General features: G+C 39.9%; 1 protein-coding gene across 1 annotated transcript in view; it reads left to right on the top strand.

The window, feature by feature from the left end:
* LOC127651755 (kelch-like protein 5) overlaps positions 1-22373 on the top strand; it is a 48436-nt gene that overhangs the window by 14940 nt on the left and 11123 nt on the right. The window contains exons 3-8 of the mRNA XM_052137757.1: positions 1570-1706; positions 2325-2521; positions 11956-12168; positions 18765-18951; positions 21731-21955; positions 22177-22339. Of these exons, the coding sequence (XP_051993717.1) occupies positions 1570-1706; positions 2325-2521; positions 11956-12168; positions 18765-18951; positions 21731-21955; positions 22177-22339 (1122 nt within the window). The remainder of the gene's footprint in view (positions 1-1569; positions 1707-2324; positions 2522-11955; positions 12169-18764; positions 18952-21730; positions 21956-22176; positions 22340-22373) is intronic.

Here is a 22373-nt window from a genome sequence, read left to right as displayed (position 1 = left end):
TTAATTCTAGGAACATGGAGGAGTATAAACAAGCCAGTTATGCCGATCAGAGCAGCCAAAACGATCAGAGCAGCCAAACGCCAATACAGGTACAAGATTGAAGTAAAGTTCAACACCACCAACTCTAGAAGCATGTGGCAGGGAATTAATATCATTATGGACATCAAAGGGAATAAAAACTCTGTGAACTCCGCTGCCTCTCTCTTTGTGCTTTTGTTTCTAAAAATAATCAATTATTTGGGTTCAGAAGAACTTTATTTGTCGACTGGAGTTGTGTGGATTTATTTGATGCACCCTAAATATGCATGCATATGGACTGTCAAAAAATGGAGTACATTCACTTGCGTTGTTTAAAGGAGGAGGCCTGAAATTAAATCCTAAAAATCTTAAATTCTGTTTTGATGAAGAAAGGGCCCTGATGTTCCCTTCATATTAAATATGCTTTTATTAAAATCTAAAAATGCTAAATGTTTTGAGTGAAGGTTAGGGGATAGAACATATCATTAGCTCAGTATGAAAACAATGCAAGTCAATGGAAAGTCCACACCATCATGTTAGAAAAACAAATAGGTGTGTTTGAGTGTGAATTTATGTATTCAAGATGTATTTGATGTATTTCAAGATCTCATCCTTTACAATATTCTACACATACCCCACCCCCTCTTTTTTTTTTTTTATACATTTCTTTCAGATACCAGTAATACCTTATAAAAATAAGTAGTATACTGTAGTATACTACTTGGATGATTTGATTTGATTTGGCAAATTTACCACCACAGTGGTATAAAAAATACTTGCATGTGGGCAGAATTCAGGTAGATCTTGTTTCTGCCAGTCACCAGTACTATCAAAACAAAAAATCTCTTTGAGGGATCATAGCAGTGTTGCCATTTCTTAAGGATCCTTTTTTATTAATTTCTACATGCTTGTTGGGTTTATGAGGTTTAGTGTCCTGCTGTTTCTAATCTGATGTACCTACTAATAAGGTATTTAATGTAAATAAATTAAATCTCACAACTTATCAAACTTTATTCTTGGCACACACAACCAACACACTTCACAAATCACTTGGTAACTTAATAAAAAAGTTAACAAAAACAAATCTCACAAACTTTGTTTTTCTTTCAAGTTGGCACAACTCAGACACACACACTCAGACTGTATTCTTTGCTACAACAATTACCTTTTTTTCCCTATAAGTCTAATAGATTTAAAACCGCAAGCTTTGAAAGTGTGTTTGTGTGTGTGTGTGTGTGAATATCTTTGGAGCTGGATTTAAATAGGATATCCTCAAATTTGCCGTGCTTCAGTTCACAGATCCACAAATCCCGTCTCTTACTGTGATTTCTCTCATTCTCTGTTTGTGTTGTGAGTCTCGCTCTATTTTTTCTTTTTTCCGATTTTCCAGCTTTCTGTCATGCTTTACCTTTAGCACACAATAATCCTAACCCTGTCTATTCAGTGATCCAGAAGATATATAAAAAATATATTTTTTAAAAAGAGAACATGTGGGCACTCAGTGAGATAACATAAAATTTAAGTCTCTCTCTCACTCTCTCTCGTTTTTAGACTGGTTCTCTCATCAGTGTCTGATTACTTTGCGGCCATGTTTACCAGTGATGTCCGAGAGGCAAAACAAGAGGAGGTCAAACTGGAGGGTGTGGACCCAGATGCTTTATGGGTCTTAGTTCAGTATGCCTACACAGGTATGTGTTTTTACATTTACATTTATGCATTTGGCAGACGCTTTTATCCAAAGCGACTTACAGTGCACTTATTACAGGGACAATTCCCCCTGAGCAACTTGGATTAAGTGTCTTGCTCAAGGACACAATGATGGTGGCTGTGGGGATCGAACCAGCAACCTTCTGATTACCAGTGATGTGCTTTAGTCCACACGCCACCACTTTTTATGGGACAGAAGTTGCAGATAAGAATTTGTTAGAGAGAAATAAACATAAAAGTGACCTTTTTATGCCGTAAACGTTTGAACGTTGGATTTTGAACTTTCTTTTTTTTTTTTATGGAATATTGTTATGAAATTGAAATGCGTTAATCTTATTTATTTATGTATTTTTTGAGCATTTTTGTCTTTGCTCACCCCTCCACACCCAATTTAGCAACATTTGGTGTAATTTTGTGGTGAGACTATCTGTTTTTCGACCAATGGAAGAGTATTTGGGTCACCTGTTTGAAAGTAGTCATTATTTTTGCAATTCCGCTTGTTGCCACTAGTGGTGCAAAAATATCAAACTGCACCTGTAATATTGAATTTGTTGAATCATTTTGGAGTCCACTTAGACGCACACTCTTTCTCTCTGCAGGACGTTTGGAGTTAAGAGAAGATACTATAGAGAGTTTGTTGTCAGCTTCCTGTCTTCTGCAGCTATCTGCAGTGGTGCAGGCCTGCTGCAGTTACCTGATGAAACAGCTTCATCCCTCCAACTGTCTGGGCATTCAATCCTTTGCAGATGCTCAGGGCTGTTTGGACCTCCATAAGGTGGCATATAACTACACTATGGTGAGCGCACACACACACACACACACACACACTTAGTAGTTATACACTCCCTTAAAGGAATAGTTCATGCACAATAAAAAATCAGACATTATTTATCGACTCCAAACCAGTGTGACTTACTTTCTTTCATGGAACATGAAAGGAACATTTAAAGAATATCCCGATGACTGAATTTTTGCACATAACAAACCACACTAAAGTGTCATAAAGGTAGTCCATATACCAAGTCTTTTGTAGGAATACGATCTCTTTGTACTTTATGATGAACAGACTTTTTTAAATTTAAAGTCGGCACGAAACGGATGTTGTGACCGATTTAACTTCCGTATTGTAATGTATTTCCGAGTAAAACAGCTTATTGAACAAGACATTTTTGGGAGGGGATTTGAGTTTATCCATTTGTTTTTTATTTATTTATTTTATTATATAAAAGTTATCCCATTTTCTCCCAAATTTGACATGCCCAATTCCTACTACTTACTAGGTCCTCATGGTGGTGCGGTTACTCACCTCAATCCAGGTGGCGGAGGACAAGTCCCAGTTGCCTCTGCTTCTGAGACACTCAATCACATGGTTCACTGTGCATGACACTGCAGATACTCACAGCATGTGGAGACTCATGCTATTCTCCACGATCCACTCACAACTTAGCACGTGCCCCATTAAGAGCAAGAACCAATCATCATGACCACGAGGAGGTTACCTCATGTGACTCTACCCTCCCTAGCAACCTGGCCAATTTGGTTGCTTGGGAGACCTGGCTGGAGTCACTTAGCACACCCTGGATTCGAACTCATGACTCCAGGGGTAGTAGTCAGCTTCAGTACACACTGAGCTACCCAGGCCCGAATAGCGGAACGGAGGCAGATCTGAATGCGAGCTGACAGTGGATACACACACCCCTACCACGTGCTGCTCGAGTCAGAGCTAGTTACCGGTGATATTGAGCAGTGATCTGAAAACATTTATGATCAAACTTAAAACATACACGCACAAGCACATTGTGGTCTTTGCTTACTAAGAGGCTGTTGCCATTGAAAAAGAGTGAGTAAAAGATAACCATGTTTTAACCTTTAAGCGGCTGTGCCTCAGGTGGTAGAGTGGGTTGGTCACTAATCGTAGGGTTGGCGGTTCGATTCCTAGCCAACATGACTCCACACAAGTGTCCTTGGGCAAGACACTGAACCACAAGTTGCTCCCAATGGCAGGCTAGTGCCTTGCATGGCAGTTCTTCCATCATTGGTATGTGTGTGTGAATGGGTGAATGAGTTCACAGTGTAAAGCGCTTTGAAAACCGCTATACACCTTGCCATCTTCACTAATATGTGATTGACGTGAGTAAATCAAGTCAAGCCATTTTATTATGTATAGCACTTTTCAAAGCAGCTTTACAGAGAATTATGCAGGAATTAATGATGTGATGTCCTCATTGTGCAGTAAATAATGACAGGAGTTTTATTTTTGGGTGAGCTATTCCTTAATTGGCTCAAAAGATTCACGGGCAAATTCAGAAATAACCTCCCCACCACGAGAGTTTAGAGAACATTAAACCCCTTTGCTTTTTATCTTTAATGAACACCCGTCTCTTTTAGCCTAACTTTTCTTTCATTCTTTTTTATTTGTTTTTCTCCCAACTAGTCTTATCCTGAAGGATTTAACTTTTTCAGTTCACTGAGCCATAACTTTCTACATGCAAGTGAATTAGAGACCACTTTTGTGTTGCGCGCACAACCTCACACGATATGCTTAACGTTAAAAAGAAATGCACAAACAAAAGGGGTGAATTCACTAAACAGCGTTGCCGCATTTCTGAACAGTAATTCGCAGGAAAGTGCAAAAACTGCCGTCTTATTCAGTAATCATCCTCAAAACAGTTCAACCAGATGCTAACCTTGCACCATATGCATTTAAATCAAGTAATTGTCATTCTTTGTACACAAACATGGATTCTTTCCATGTAAATAAGTGTCATTTTAGATTGTGCTTTATGAGAATATTTAGTGCTATTTGCTTGCCGCAGTTAACAACACTATTACCGGCCACATAAAGCAGGCACAGGTGGTGATTTAAATTTCATTTAAAAGAGATTGATAGACACTGCCGACGGACATGTTTGTTTGTGTGTGTTGTTGTTTCATTATAGCGCATAGCAAACGTTGTAACAGTATTTGTGTGTGTGTGTGTGTTGCTCATCCAATGTTGCAAAACTGCTGAAAAAAACTCTACAACAAATAAATAAATTTGGAATCAAATAACCATTCGTAAACTTCCTGGTTCTCTCTCAAAGTTGTTACTTCTGACGGAGTCTCTCCCTCATCAGTGTCTGACTCCGGTTCAAACATATAGGGCTGAACACCACTATTTTCGATGTCAGTCATATTGCTTATTATATCTAGTTATCCAAAGCAGAGATGTCAAAACTCCGCCCTATTCTGGATATGGGGCGGGGCGCACCAGCTCATTTGCATTTAAATACACACACACACAAAAACAGCTCCTTTTTATTCCCACCCAAAAATTGGCTGTAGGGGGGGTTCAATGAGAAGGAAGCGGCGAGAACCGGCTTGTCAATATAAATAATGTTTTAATTAAACTCAAAACAAAAAGCACAAACATAAACACACACATGACGGACATGCCCGTAATTCTCTCTCTCTCTCAAACCATCGTCAGGGGCCGCCTTTATCCCTCGCGCGCCCCATCAGGCTGATTGGGGACCGGGCGTGCAACATTCCAGCCCGACCCTGCCCCCCTACACTCCACACTCCTCCGGCGTTACCTCAGGCCAGGGTGCCACCAGCATGACCACCCTCCCCTCTTTCCCTGGGGAGGGGCGTGCTTTGCGCCCCGTCAGGTCATCCCCGCCTTCCTCAACCTGGGAGGAGACAGGAGGGGAAAAACAACAACAACAAAAAAACTAAATAGGCGAGGGAAAAGGCCAACATGGTGTGACAGAGAGAGAGAGAGAGAGGAGAGAGAGAAGAAGCTCACTCACCGGTTCTCTAATGTGCCGTCGCGTGGTCCTCGAGCACTCCTCCACACTCTTCGGCGGACGACAGCCGCTCCTCCCCGGGCGGACCGGAGTCAAACCTCCGACCCCCACTGGACAGAACGCCCCTCCGCTTTTCTGGCGGCACATGGGGACATTCCTCCGCCCCTGGCAGCAGCCCTACCGCTCCAGGCGATCGGGGAGTTACTTCCCTCCTCCCCTCGCGGACGGCGGTCTTCCCTCGACCCCTCCGCGTTTCTTGGGTACAGCAGGGCACTCCTCCGCCCCTGGCAGCGGCTCCATTGCTCCAGGCGGTCGGGGAATCCAGTCCCCACTCACCCCGCGGACGACGGCCATTCCCCACGTCCGGGCGGTCGGGCTACTCCGTCACCCGGCAGAGGCAGTGGTGCTCCCCGGGTGGACTGCAGTGTCGAGGACTCTGCGACGGGCATCCCTCCTCCTTCCCTGGTTTCGGCACCAATGTAGGGGGATTCAATGGGAAGGAGGAGGCGAGAACCGGCTTGTCAATATAAATAATGTTTTAATTAAACTCAAAACAAAAAGCACAACCATAAACACACACATATGACGGACATGCCCGTGATTCTCTCTCTCTCTCGAACCGTCATCACCTGCCGCCTTTATCCCTCACGCGCCCCATCAGGCTGATTGGGGACTGGCCGTGCGACATTCCAGCCCGGCCCTGCCCCCCTCCGCTCCACATTGGCATTTTCAACATGGTATAATAAATGATCTGTAAAGTATTTTGAGCTGAAACTTCACAGACACATTCTGGGGACACCAAATATTTAAATTACATCTTGTGAAAAGGGGCATAATAGGCGCCCTTTAAAGCGCTGATTAAGGGTGTCTGAACTGCAATGATGTAGTGAGGCTGGAAAGTCCAAGCACAGTATGCCAAATCACGTAGTCTACTCAGATCTAAGCCCGCAAAAACTGAAAATTTCACCTCGCAAATTGTTATGTTTGCACCTTCACCTGATTTGCAGAATTCCTTTTATGAATCAGGTATTCTAAGTGTCTATGTGGCTGTCTGCCTCATCTATAGGCATCTGTGTCCATCTGGCTATCTGTGTTTGTGTCTGTGGATGTGAGTGAGCGAATGGGACCATTTTGCATAGCTGTGAAGGCAGTGTTGGTGAAAAGCTCCCTGAACGAGGCGAGTGTGTTTAATTGGACATGCTGCCGTTCCTCTTCACAAATTTTCCGCTCAGCTTTTGAAGTTCTTCTGCTCCTGAGGGAAACTCATTCAAGGATGTATAACCCCTAATAGCCCGCCCACAGTTCACAACAGGAGGGTTGTTGGGGAGACTGCATTGAAAACTTGCTTGATTTTCCATCTGTTACCTATATGTCTTTCCTGACCTTGTTTATTTTTTTTTTATTTCCCCCTCCCTCAGCAATGCAACGATGTCAACCCCCCTCTTCTCTTCTCTCTTATCAGTCAATGTGTAAAAGAAGATGCAAAAGTTCTGGCTCAAAAAACCTTTACTGTGTTGTAATGGAATTCTCATTAATACAACACTTCATTCCGGACGGTCCTCTAATATGATTGGACAAGCTGCATTCCAAGAGTGCTGGTATTTAGCTGGATAAATATGGGCAAAGTGGGACACTTTTGGAAATTTTACTTTTCCTGGCACTTGCAATCCAAATTCCATACAACCTGACATTATAGCTTGATTGAAAACTAAGGATGTCTCCAATGTTAGTCAAAAGCAAAAATGAAGAATTACTTACAGCAGTAAGATGAAGAAACTTTGAAGACCCTCTTTTGACCAAATCCCAGATTTTTTCAGACAGTACTGGTAAAGTGGGACACTTGTATCGTCAAAGTGGGACACTGTGGGTTTATTGCAAGTATTTGTCTTGTTTGTAACAGGCTTACAAAAACATTTAAATATTTACTTGTTAAATCAAGTCAAATATATATATATTTTTTAATTCTCCTTAAAATATTCATTAAGATTAACCAGTTTTAAAATACTAAATCAGTGTGTATCAATGTAAATCAGGAAGGAAAATCTTTTGAAAAAGATAAACACAGATCAGTATTTGAATATAGGATCATTTTGCTTGCAACAGTGTATAGTCTTGAATATTAAATGAATGTTCTGGGATCAATACAAGTTAAGCTCAACTGGCAGCATTTGTGGCATAATATTGATAACCACAAAAATGTATTTAGATTTGTTCGTCCTTTATATTGACTTTTTTTTATCCCCTCTTCTCCCAATTTGGAAAACCCAATTCCCACTACTTAGTAGGTCCTCGTGGTGGTGCGGTTACTCACCTCAATCCAGGTGGTGGAGTACAAGTCTCAGTTGCCTCCGTTTCTGAGACAGTCAATCACGTGGTTCACTGTGCATGACACCACAGAGACTTGACACCGCAGAGCTTGTGGAGGCTCATACTACCCACCACGACTTACCACGCCCTATTGAGAGCGAGAACCGCTAATCACGACCACGAGGAAGTTATCCCATGACTCTACCCTCACTAGAAACCGGGCCAATTTGGTTGCTTAGGAGACCTGGCTGGAGTCACTCAGCACACCCTGGATTCGAACTCACAGCTCCAGGCATGGTAGTCAGCATCAATACTCACTGAGCTACCCAGGCCCCTCCTTTGTCCCTCTTGTGTTTTGAGTGAAGCTGTACAGAAATTGTTGGTTATGTTTTAATAAAACAGACTCACGTGAACTGCGGAAACCAGTTCCCGCTTCCTCCTTTGTCTGGCCAACCCAAACCTTTGTTACAATCATCAACCTAAAATCTCTCGATGTTTTGCCATTTAAGGAAATACATATGAATAAAATGGGGATCAAACTTAACTGTCCCAATTTACCCATAAATATAAGTATAAGGCTGTGTGCCTGTGGCTTGGTGACATGTTTGGTTGATCCTGCTTTGGCCTCATTTGTAAATATTCAGCATTAGCTCCCTCATTAGGCTTTTGTAGGAATATGTGAGCATTGCCCTATTAAATTTAGGTAGAATGAAACCATACATATAAACCAGTGTTGTATAAATTATCCATTTGTTATACTTCAGTAAAAGTAAAGATACCTTCATGGAAACTGACTCAAGTAAAAGTAGCTCATGAGAAAACGACTAGTATTAAAGTAAGTGATATTCAATTTACTTAAAAGTACAAGTACTGTGAATTGCATAAATTACGGAACAGTTCATCAAACCCATGGCAATTTATTTGATTGTTGGTGCTCATCATTTTTCACCCTCATGCCATCCCAGATGTTAATGAGTTTCTTTCAGCTGCAGTACCATACAAAGATTTTGAGAAGAATAATTCAGCTCTATTGGTCAATTTAATGCAAGGTAATGGTGGCCAGACATTTCAAGCTGCAAAAAGCACATTAAGGGAGCATACAGTTATCCATACAACTACAGTGGTTAGTTGTAAAAGGAGTAATATTTTCGTCTGTTTTCACCCAAAACCAGTTGGATCCATTCAGAAGACATTGGTGAAACAATTGGAGTCTTATGGCCTAATCTTATGCTGCATTTATCTGCTTTTTGGAGCTTCAAGGTCTGGCTACCATTCACTTACAGTGAATTGACCTACATAACAGCAGTATTCTTCTGAAAATCTTTTTTTTAACTATCCCTTTATTGGCGCATTCAAGTCACATCAGAATGATAATATTTATGGGACTAGTGTAAATGAACATCACATTCCATAAAAATTGGAACATTGAAGGAGGGAGTTGAGTCATATTAGTGACCAGAACTGAAACTTGTGGGGATGGGTTCTTTTCATTTGGGCCAATAAGCAACCACCCAGAACACCCTGACAACTGCATAGCAATGTGCTGAAACAAACGTATCAAGAGCATAACAAGAACCTGACAACCACCTAGAACATCCTGTCAACTGCAGAGTAATGTGCAAAAAACACAGAAAGACTGAAACACTACTTAGCAACCACATGGTAACAACCTGGCAACCACATACAGTAGCAATGCGCCAAAACACACTGCAGAGATCACCTTGACAACTACATAGCAGGCCCTAGCAACATCCAGAAAACCCTAGTTTAAACATACTATAGCATAAATGTGCTACAAAGCAAATATAACACTTTAGCAACCACCAGATAACTAGTTTTGCTTAGGCAAAGACCATTCACATCTTCATAAAATATAACAATACATATTGTTGGACATTTTCATGAGTGTGACTGGTGTAGTCTGCGTTGTGTTATTTTTTTCAGTGGAAATAATTGGACACCAGGCAGCGATGGGAGAATCAGCTAAACATTTACTTTCTGATGAGAGAAAGTAATACAAAATAGTCTTTGAAACGTGTGCTCACCCTCCACAATCTGTCAAATAAATAGGCAATGCAATCACCATGTGCTCAGCCCCAATGACAAACAGAACCCCCCCCCCCCCAATAAAAATAATCAACCATAGCATAGTAAAATAACATTAAATACATTCAAAAAAAGAGAAACATTTGTATAAATTTTTTTTTAAAACAAAGATGAAATTTGATTTATAGGAGCTCAAAATACACCTACCTCTCCCATGCAGGCACATGCCAAAAGGGAAGAGGAGGAGCCAGAAAAAGGAAATTAAAATGACTGGTACATTGCAGACAGTAAATTAAAGGGGATAATGCACACACATACAACCAGACACATCAGGCATACCAATTAATATTTTGTGTAATTCTATACATGAAACATATATAAAACACAGAACATATTTACACCTGTTACATGAGCACTGGTAATTATTCATCCACATCATACCTTGTTTAAATGTAAAATGTATATGCATGTGATTGACTTTTATATGTACAGGTCTACCGGAAAGACGGGAGACTGATCGTACATAACTTTATTATTTAACAGCTTTCATAATGTTTAAGCCGAAACGTTTCAAATTAATTAGTCAAACATAAATAAAAAAATAAAAAATAAACTGACATGAGCGGTTTCTTGTTTTCGCCTGTGGAGACAGACGTCGGAACACATAATCTGGTGCGTGCTTCCCTTGTGATTTTGATTCAGATTTGTGATTCGCAAATTATTTATTCAGACCGCTTTTTTGAATCTTTTTGTTCAGTTCAAAGGAGCCAAATTGAAAAGATTTGACTCAAATGAATTTTCAACGAATCACACGTCACCATAGCCGATCTGCGTGCATTTTTGCACGTACAGCTGTTATTTTTTTGCGGTGTTCATTCGCAAAACTAACAAAAGGGTCTGGAGAATTTTTCCGGAGTAAAAGTATCAATTTTTTCTTAAAAATATAGTGAAGTGAAAGTAAAAGTCCAAAGAAATAATTATACTCAAGTAAAGAACAAATATTAAAAAACTGTACAGTAACAAGTAAAGTAAAAAGTATTTTTAATTTAATAATGTGTAATTTGTCAAGTTGACCTTTGGCAATCATGGCGCTAATGCGCTAATGTGCTAACATGCATGACCAAAAAAATTTGCCGATTAAACTCTTTTATTGTAATTTAAGATGACACTGATACAACTGCAAAGATGGGTGTATTAAAGAGTGTTAATGGGCAGAATACAAACAAATGAATAATGAGAGGCATATGTTTGAATGGCATTTGGCTGCTGATGGCACATGAGTGAATGGACACTACAGAGCATTTGAGTATATTTGATTCCTTTTGTAGATAAATAAAAAAATAAACATTTGCATGACATTCGATATTCTTGGAAAAATGTCTCTACGCAAACGGTCGTACAGATGTTGGTAAATTTGCACCTGTACGCTAGTAACTATAGATGCTAGTATATTCATTTTAACTGACGTTAACTGACTGAACGGTAAATTAGCTGCTGGCCTCAAAGTAGGTGGAGCTCCAGATCACACCAACTTGTACCAATGGCAGTAAGAAGGTGTTTCACAGCCGGTTAGAAGTTTTCCTGAAATTTCATACTGGTGAGCTGTTACAAACCACCAAAACAAACTCAAAAACCCCTTCATTTTGGCAAGAATTTGTTCTAAATGACGTCACACCCGTTCATTCTTTGATTCCATCTGAAGTGTGCAGGGGACTTTACAGTGAGACATTTACAATGGAAGTAAATGGGGCCAATTTTTGGAGGATTTGAAGGCAAAATTGTGATGCTTAAAATTTATGTAAACCCTTACTGTAAATTAATTATTGTGTTAAAACATGTATTATATAAAATCATGTTAACACACGCATATTGGTTACATGTTGTGTCTGTAATTTTGAAACAGTGAGTAGTTTATTGATTAGCCCCATTAACTTCCATTATAAGTTTCTCAGTGTAACCCAGAATTTTGCTATTTTTTAATAAATGGAGGGGAAAAGTGATTGTGGGAATCAACATTTTGTTAAATATGCTGTCGATTGAGCTTCACTTGTATTGAACACAGAACATTCCTTTAAACCTCTCTCTCTAGGAGCACTTTATGGAGGTCATGAGGCATCAGGAATTTCTGCTCTTGCCTGTGTGTGAGGTGGAGAAGCTGTTAGCTTCTGATGACATGAATGTTCCTGAAGAGGAAACCGTGGTAACGGCCCTGCTCAGCTGGGTCCATCATGACGCGCCCACCCGTCAATCACAGCTGCCTGCTCTCCTCGCTCACATCCGCCTACCTCTGCTTAAACCACAGGTGAGTCCACCATCCAACTTTCCCCCATCCATCAGTCAGTCAGTCTTCTGCTGTGCAGTTGCATAATAAGACAGCATGATCAGTCTACCCATAAATCAACATCAGAAAGTCATTCATCTGCATTAATCCTGCAAACAGCTTATCAGTTAATTCAGTGATCAGTCAGTAAGGCAGTCAGTCGCAGTGCTACGTGCGCTTGTGCTTCATGGTTAAAGTCCTGCAGTAGAATGCTGAACAGCCTTTACATTTTTGCAAAGGTCCAAGGGGCCCCAAAACAAATTCTAAACTGTATTTTTGAATAGGAAAGGGGCCCAGAGACATTTTTTCCAAAGTTTTCCATGCTTGTTCAATGAACCATAAACAAGTAATGAACATGCACCTGTGGAAGGGTCATTAAGAGTAGCTTCTTTCAGCCACTCTGATTTCCTTATGCAATGTGTTCCTGATTTGATTGTGCAAAATTGCATCCCCACATCTGTAAGCATCCTTTTTGGCCTGACAAAGCTGCCTGAGTTTGGCTGTAAACCATGGTTTGTCATTGCTGTATGTAAAATAAGTCCTAGTAGGAATGCACATGTCCAAACTGAAACTGAAATACAATGTCACTGGGAATTACAAAAAAGCTTAAAAGAAAAACATCCGGATGCATTATGGTAATGAGAATTTGGGGGGAAAAGTGCTTGTCTGTTATGAAATAAATCTCGATAGTCCAAAAACAGGCTTCATGTTTTGGAAAATATAAAAAAAAATCGTGGTGAAATTTGACCTGTTTTCATCAGATTTTCCCAGCTAAAAGCGTTTGTGCTCATGTTCTTGTGTAGAAAATGTTTTGGACTTAGTATCGTGTCTGGTTCTTGTATGTGTGATTGTGTGTGTGTGTGAAGGTCAGTGCGGTTCTGCAAGGCTATGAGGCTGTGTACGCAATGATGGGATGTGTTTGGAGCCTGGAGAGTGTGATAAGGATGGTGTTATGGCTCTCTCTTCCCTTATCTCTTCCTGTCTCTCTCACACACACACAAACACACACACACACACACACACACACACACACACACACACACACACACACACACACACACACACACACACACACACACACACTGTAACGGATCGCTACACTATGATGCACATTCAAAGTTTTCCATTTAATGCCACTTTCAACTAACGAATGATCACAGAAAATAACGTTTCATTTCATAATGATCATCATCATTGTTTCACTGAGTTGAGATTTATCCTGTGTCCATGCTGCATTCATTATTGAGAAAACACACTCCTCAACCTTGGCTAAGACTCTGATGTTGATGGTCTTGCACTTATCCAAACTCTTAACTCTTAACTTCTTCCTCTGACAAAGGAGCAAGTAGGCCTATGTTGCATATGACAGCTTCAGATTTGGTGCGGGTAGAATCAAATTTCGGATCATACAATTTCTTGATCAATTTCGCAGTGCAGCCGAATTAAAACTATGGCCGTGAACAACAGAATGACAAGCAAAAAGTCCTTCACTTGCATGCACCTTGTCAGATTCTTAACTTTGCTTCACTTGTAACACTTGGTGTGGCACGCTTACTTTTAGCAGCATCCACATGCTTTTTTGTATGAACATGATGCGCAATGTCAGTGTGGCCTCCATGGGCAATGGAAAAGCGAGCTCCACAACAAACCATACATTACTAGGCTTTGTCTGTGACTCTTTTTTAAGAAATGTAAACTCTTTCTCATTAAATGTACATGCATGCTTCCTTGACATTTTTACTGCCTCAATTTAATCTGTGAGCACTTTAAAATTGACTCTTCAATCAGTTCACTATCTGGACGTCTATTGATAGAGGACTGTGATTGGATAGTTTAATCCAATCATGCACTTCAATTAACACTTGTGATTTTATTGATATGATCTAACAAAAAATGCAGCAAAAAATTGTTAACAGTCCTAATGAGATGTTAGTAATCAATATTATGGACCCCTTTCCTCGCAGCTGTCAACAGCATGAGAATGTGATTGTGGTTGTGGACTAACATACCAGATGGGTAGAGATCTTCCTCATGCAAAGGCTCCAACCATAGCGCGCACCCTAAGAGCGGAAGTCTTTACAAGATGGCGAGTTCCAACCTACATACCATCAGATCGTGGTTCAGAGTTTGTTTCTGCAGTTTTTCAAGAACTCTGTGAGAAGTGGACAGTTACTCCGAAGCTTACCACCGCTTATCATTCACAAACTAACATGACAGAACGTGTCAATTGTACCTTCAAATGTATGATTGCATCTTATGTTGAGGAAAATCACAAAAAGTAGGATGCTTACCTTCCATAATTCAGATTTGCTTTGAACTCTGCGGTACAAAAAAACCACTGGGCTGACACAAGCAGAACACACACACACACACACACACACACAGTTGTGTTTCCATGTTTTATGGGGACTTTCCATAGACATAATGGTTTTTATACTGTACAAACTTTATATTCTATCCCCTAAACTTAACCCTACCCCTAAACCTAACCCTCACAGAAAACTTTCTGCATTTTTACATTTTCAAAAAACATAATTTAGTATGATTTATAAGCTGTTTTCCTCATGGGGACAGACAAAATGTCCCCACAAGGTAAAAAATTTCGGGTTTTACTATCCTTATGGGGACATTTGGTCCCCACAAAGTGATAAATACACGCTCACACACACACACACACACACACACACACACACACACACACACACACACACACACACACACACACACACACACACACACACACACACACATGTTGGTCTACCTATCATTATGAGGACTTTCCATAGACATAATGACTTTTATACTGTATAAACTATAGATTCTATCCCCTAAACCTAACCCTACCCCTAAACCTAAACCTCACAGAAAACTTTCTGCATTTTTACATTTTCAATAAAACATTGTTTAGTATGATTTTTAAGCGATTTGAATTATGGGGACACTACAAATGTCCTCATAAATCACATTTATAGCATAATAACCTTGTAATTACCAGTTTGTAACTTACAAAATTGTCCTCGTAAATCACAAAAACACGCACACACACACACACACACACACACACACACACACACACACACACACACACACACACACACACACACACACACATCCCAATGAAAGTTTTGTTGGTTTCTACATCTTAAAAATGCATAAAACCTCTCTGACCACGTTCATCTGTTCTAAACATGCATGTCTCTGCATCTAGGAAACATGGAAAATATCACATTCTTCACCTTTTGAATGCTACACTGTTTGATATTTTTGTCATGTCTTTGGACACAAGGCATGATGTTCTCATGGATGTGAAGTTTAATTGAGCCTCTTTAACCTTAGAGCTTTAATCTTTGCTCTTTTTTCATTTTAATGCATGATGAATTCCACTGAACACTCTCTTCTCTTTCTTTCTTTATCTCTCTCTCTACCTTTCGATCTGTCTTATCCCCATATTTTAATATAGTGAAGAAAGAGACATTTTTTAAATAATTCCAGGCAATCGCTCTCTCACTCGTGACTGGCTAGCTAAGATTGTTCAGTTCCATCTAAATGTAAATCGCAGGTTGTTCGGTGCTCTCCAGTGCAAAACAAGACTCTAAGCCACGGTCAGACTGTCTCAACTCCGGCACATTCATTTCTCCTCAACACATTTCCTCAGTATTCACATTCACCAGAGATGATTGATCTCGGCCAATGACAGATGCACTTGTTCCCTGTATGTGACATTGGCACTTTTATGAGAGAGGTGGAAATGATTAGCTTTTGTTTTTAGCACAAAGAAGAGAAGCAGAAGGGGAGGAGTGGAGAAAAGGAGATATAGGGTGATGAATGAATACTGTGAGGGAGGTGAAAGCTGAGACAGAGGAGGTGGAGGTGCAGTTGTAAGAGGGCAATGTTGGGGCTCTAACTAGAATTGTTTTCCCCCCCAGCGCAGTGATTGATGCAACTATGGATTCAGTGAGATGGGACTGTATGCTGGTGCACATGCACAGTTTCAAACCTCAAGCAGCACTGTATAATACACATGCTGATTGGAAATATATTGTTATCTTGAAGAATGTACAGAATATGTTGTGTGAGCGTCTGTATGCATGTACGTGCATGTTTTTGCAGATTTGCAGGTAAATGCATGTTGTTTATGTGGAGTGTGTGTGTATGTGTGGATGTCATAGTACCAATGTTTTGGTAGCCGATACCATTAGCAATTAAATTTCACACATTTCTGATTCCACAGATGTTTCTGTTTTTTTTTTAATTATTATTGATTTATTATTGATTTATTATTATTTCTATTCCTACAGTGATTATTACATTTTACTATAAAGTTGTAATATATTTCTGTTGCAATTTATTCAATTTCAGGCATCTAGCTTTTATTTTAAATTGTGCTTTTATTTAACAAGAGCATTTATTTTTACGTGTGTTTTTGATGGAAGTTTCACAAGTCTGGATTAACAGTTCAGTATATGGCCCAGTGTGATCGTAAAAGCACAAATGCTGTGATTTAAATGAATTTTCCTGGTTCAATACAAGTTAGGCTCAATCGACAGCATTTGTGGCATAATGTTGATTACCACAAAATTTATTTTGACTCGTACACATACTTTTGAAAAAGTGTGTATTTTTCCATTAAAAAATTTCCCCCCATTGTTCCATTATAAGTGCCTCACTGTAACCCAGATTTTTGCTTTTTAAAGAAAAGGAGGAATGAGTCTAGATAAATTGTTTTGGTAATCAACATTATCGATTGAGCTTAACTTGCATTGAACCCGAAATATTCCTTTAATTATATAAATATGCAGTGTACATGGGATCATGGCATCATTTTTATTTTAGTATCGACTTACCGGTAGAACCGGTACTTTTGACATCACTACTTGAGACAGAACTAAATGTGTTTTCATTAATGACTTAACAAGAAGTTCATTTTGATCATTCATTTTTTGTACCAATTTGGTATAGCAAACAATTACCAGTATTGTTGACACATGTGGATGTCTGTGATAATACAGAGCATCTCCATGGGGCTGTAGCACTGCATCAGAATGAATTATACTCTTATTGCCATGACTATCCACGTAAACTTCTAATTAATAAGCTCTCCTTTTACCAGCAAGCCGAGAGAGGGGACAAAGAGGTCAGATGAGAGAATGAGTGCGTTAATAGAAGGCTCGTTAACACAGGCACAAGTGGTGTAATTTGGAAAGTGTTACGAGAGAAAGAGAGACAAGGAAGGAGAATAAAGTACGTCCCAGTGATGTTTATGTATGAGGTTGTAATGATTCGGTTTTCATAGAACTTGTAGCAGGAAATGAGGCTGTGCGTGCATGTGGCTGTTTTAGATTCTTAAAAGCATGTTTGCTCTAGAGTTGTAACCCATATAAGAGTCTTTGCATTGTATTTATATGCCCAGAGGGACACAAGCTATGTCTCTCACTGGGATTCCCTGCTTTAATATATGAATGTAGGTTGGACCTTTTGTCAAATGTTTCACCGCAAGCTTGTTTCATCTTTTTGTTCTGTCCCCTGAGTCCTCTCCTGAGGGGCTGAGAAGCTGGGAAGGATTCAGTACTGTCAGGTTATCAAAGTGAAGTGCATTTTTAAGTGCAACAGGTGAATGGTTTGGTTTGGAACCCGCTGTATTGTGTAGCTCTTTGTGGTTATGCAGCTTAAAGATCTCCTGCCAGAAAAATGGACTTATGTAATTGGAAATCTATTTTCAGGATGTTTTGTGGAAGAAAACATATTTCAGTTTGGTTTTGAGGCAATTTGAAAGCTTATCTAGAAATGTACGGAGCATTTGCTCATCGTTAACTTACAGTGCTTTCAATTTTTGGCATTTGCTGTGTTTACAATGTTAGCGCATTTAAATAATTTGTACCGTTTTGTTGCTTTACATTATTTCTGGACATGGCAATACTATGTTTTTTTTTATTTTTATGGATCTGTGCCATAGGTACCATACCATGGTGTTCAGTGAAGTACCTTGCAGTACAATGTTAATACAATGTTATATGAGTGTAGTAATTATTTAGAACCTTTGAACATGCAGTGCTCTGCAAGTCTTTGCATTATATTTTAAAATGGTTATTTTACGTATTCTGCTTTTAGTGAATCAGTAAGAAATATGAATTTTAGATTTCAACATTTCCTTTCCAAATCGAAAAGATAGAAGAAGAACAAGATGTCCTACAACAGATGGAACGACCCCCACAGAGCCCGGATCTCAACATCCAGTCAGTCTGGGATTACATGAAAGACCTGTGCTATATTGAAAGCACTAAAACAACACATTATTTGATGTTTTACATTGTGATTTCTTTTATTTTAAATATACTGTACACTCATTTTAAATCAGATGATTTAAACAGGCTCCAAAAAAGTTGGGACAGTCACCATTTTTCTAATAACACTTCTTAAGCGTTTGGTCACTGAAGACACACGTTTGTTATGTTTAGCATGCGGAATTGCCCCCCATTCATCCATAATGCAGGTCTTATCATTTGTAGTTCTTGGCAGATTGATAAGGTACATAGTACAAGTGCGTATGGGTTCATGTTCATTAATGTCTTTTGTTGCAGTTTTTGGCTGATATGGAGGCAAATCCCTTGTTACGGGACAGTGTGGAGTGTCAGCGGTTGGTGATGGAGGCCATGAAGTATCATTTGTTGCCAGAGAGACGGCCGATCCTCCAGAGCCCGAGAACACGGCCTCGCAAGGCCACTGTAGGAGCGCTCTTCGCTGTGGGTGGCATGGACGCCACGAAAGGTACATATGTCTTATTTATCTTTTGATGTTGATTTTGTAGTTCTGTCTACCTTTGTTTTCATGGGTCAAACATAATCTGATCAAATATCGTTTTTGCCATTTGAATTCATGGTGCTTTAAACAGTGGATGAATTTTAAAATGTTGGATACTTTGTTGCCAGTCTGTTTAAAGGTCTAAAAGGAGACCATTTTTTTTCTGTTTAAATTTGTTTGTTGTCCTCTCAATTTAGTATGCATTACTTTGTTGAGATAAAGCACCTGGTGGAGTTTTTTGGGGAGGAATATCTGAAGTATGCATTATGTTGAATGAGGCTGGTGGTATATTGCCCAGGGACGTATTAACCACCAGGCCGTTGCCCAAGGACCTCTAAACCCAAAGGGCCCTGAGCTCTAAATCAATTATTTATTTATTTTATGATATCTATTATATATTCACGGAAAGTCAACCTTATGGAAATTCCATTTGTTCGAATTTGACGAATGCGTGCTGGTCTACAGCAGCGCCATTACAGGCACTCGAGTGCACGCTCAGGGAATCTATGTCTCACATTTGCAGCGCATTTATTTGAAGCACTGCAGAAAACCACCTTTGTTGTACAAAATGCTTTCAAACACAAAGATAAGGTTCAGTTTACCCTGGCTGTGTACAAAGCTGCTGATGGTTAAATTCATATAAGTAACAGAATTCGTGCAACAGTATGGATTACTTTAAAATGCTGAAGTCCTGCATGCATTAAATGTTTAACGATAAATCGAAAGATGCCTTAATACTCTAAATATGTGCACGGTAACCTTTTGTAATATTTGGTTAACCACGACAGTTCATGAATGGTTATTGTGTTATTTGTTGGGAGTCGGGACTCAGGAATAAAGAACGTTTATTGCCATGGATGCATCAAACACAATCTCAAATTAGCATGGAATAAAGTGCACAGTGAGCTATTAGTCTAAACCACACAATACATAGATCTTCAATTGATAAAATCACATTCAAGTCGAACAAAAATAATCTCTATCACTGCCTGCAACTTGGTAGGCCTATTCATAATCAATCGACAGTGCATAATTCTGCCTGGACAGGTTCACTTTCCAGGATGCTTTTTAAATGATTCAGCATTTCACTTGAGTAATTATTGTCTGCACACTAGAGCAAAAGTGGAAAAAAACATTGACTCATAATCTTATCAAGTGCTGGAAATTTGTCAGGTAAAAAACAATCTGGAATCATGCTTAACAGTCACATTAAGTCCTCCTTCCAACCTGAACTTCATCAGAATGTCGATTTGTGACACCTGAGCTGAAAAAGCTTGATGCATCGCAGCAAACGGTGAAACAGAACACAGGTGTCTCGAGATACGTTAATAAATATTGAAATTCTTTTAAGTTATCAGTGTCTAAAAAAATGCAACTGTCCTGTGCGGTACACTGAAATGAGTTAGTTGTGGCTTAACGATCACAGAAATCCGCCCAGTACGTGTGAACAGCCCGTAACTCGCCCTATAGCCTACTTGAAAAACTGACCCGAACCTGGCCCAAAACCTGTTGGTTTGTCGGGTTCCATCGGACTCCGATCGGATTGAAAACCTCTAAACACGTGCAGAATAACCAAAGAGTGATTTGGTATTTGAATGCCATGCACATCCCTATTAATATTGCATGATTTTGGATTAGTTCATAATTAAAAAGTACATATAATTGCCCGTGTAAGACATTGCTCCAAACTTTTCCTCCATCAATTTGAAAAACCCAACCAAATCTGGGAAGCATCCTGTAGCACTTAAAGGAGAACGTAGTCACGTGACATGTCATGGGGGGGCCTCCATGATGTACCGGCCGATGGGCCTCTTAGTTTTTAATCTATCCTTGATATTGCCTGAAGGTGAACTGAGGCAGAGCTGTGCTTTATTAAAAGTAAATCATGTAGGCTTTAGTTTTTAGGTGCTGCATTGACTTGATTTAGGCATTAACCAAACCACCTAATGATATTATTTTTAATAATTCATATGTTCTTATGTTCTAACTGTGCTTAAAGGCCTGTTCCAACTAAGAACAAAATGAAGAAGAGAAATCAATCATAGACAAAAGGTCTATTTACAGGAAGAGTGAAGTTAAAATCCTCTCAGGTCATTCACATGCAAGATGTAACAGATCTGGCAGTTCCACAATAATGTGACAATAGAGATTTCAAATGTCTTAATGTGAGATACAATCATCTCATAATATAAATTTCACTCACTTGAATGCAGTGATAGTGATCAGTGCTGGACTGATAATCTGGCATACCGGGCATTTTCCAGGTGGGCCGGCGCACTTTGGGGGTGATCAGGGGTGGACTGGCCATCGGGAGAACCGGGCCGGCTGCGAAGCTGAAATGAGCCGCCACGAAACAGGGCCGCGATATCCGCTCAGCAACTAAAGGGACTGCGACCCCTCCACTTTTGGGCCAGTTTCTATGTAAAATCCAGGGCCGATTTCTCTTCCCAGTCCAACCCTGATAGTGATAGTGTGATACAGGAATATGTATATCATAGCAAAATGACAATAACAGAGAATACAGTGTATTGATATAAATTTTACAGCTGTTGTAATAAATTAATGATATAAATATATACTGAACACATTTGCATTCTGTTACAGTTACAGTATGGCTTAATCTCCGGTGTGAGTTGGTTCATTGAAATACAATGTTTCGATTGAAGTTGCAAATATTCGCTGTCTGTGTGAATAGGCCTTTAGCCAGTCACTAATGGGCCTGTTACTACTGTCATTGTTTTTAAAGGGGCCACCAGTATTGAGCAGTACTGTTTACGGAGAGACACATGGCGGCAGGTGGCCGTCATGAGCGGGAGGAGGCTGCAGTTTGGCGTAGCAGTTCTGGATGACCGCTTGTATGTGGTGGGGGGGCGAGATGGTCTGAAGACTCTCAACACAGTGGAGTGTTACAATCCTCGCAGCAAGAGCTGGAGCGCCATGCCCCCCATGTCCACACACAGACACGGCCTCGGTGAGGAATAGAATCCTCTGACCTTTGACCTTAGGGACTTTTCTTGGTCATTCATCTTAAACAGACAGAAGATCATTGATTGCTTGAGACACTCAAGTGCAAATTATCTTTACTTGTTTCTGCACTTTAAAATATGTGCAAATAACCATTTAATAAGTCATTTTTATCAAGCATATCATTATGAAAGCTTACCTGAAGGCTCTGACCATTTATGTGTGTAGGTGTTGCAGTGTTAGAAGGCCCCATGTATGCAGTGGGAGGTCATGACGGGTGGAGTTATCTCAGTACGGTAGAGCGCTGGGACCCTCAAGCTCGCCAATGGAGTTTTGTTGCATCCATGGCAACGCCTCGAAGCACTGTGGGAGTTGCAGTCTTAAACAGCAAGTACGTTTTGACTGTTAAATTCTGGCTGTTTGTG

This window comes from Xyrauchen texanus, chromosome 11 (genome assembly GCF_025860055.1).
Source record: "Xyrauchen texanus isolate HMW12.3.18 chromosome 11, RBS_HiC_50CHRs, whole genome shotgun sequence".
NCBI lineage: Eukaryota > Metazoa > Chordata > Actinopteri > Cypriniformes > Catostomidae > Xyrauchen > Xyrauchen texanus.
Note: the sequence above shows the minus strand (reverse complement) of the source record. Positions and strands in the feature narration are given on the sequence as shown.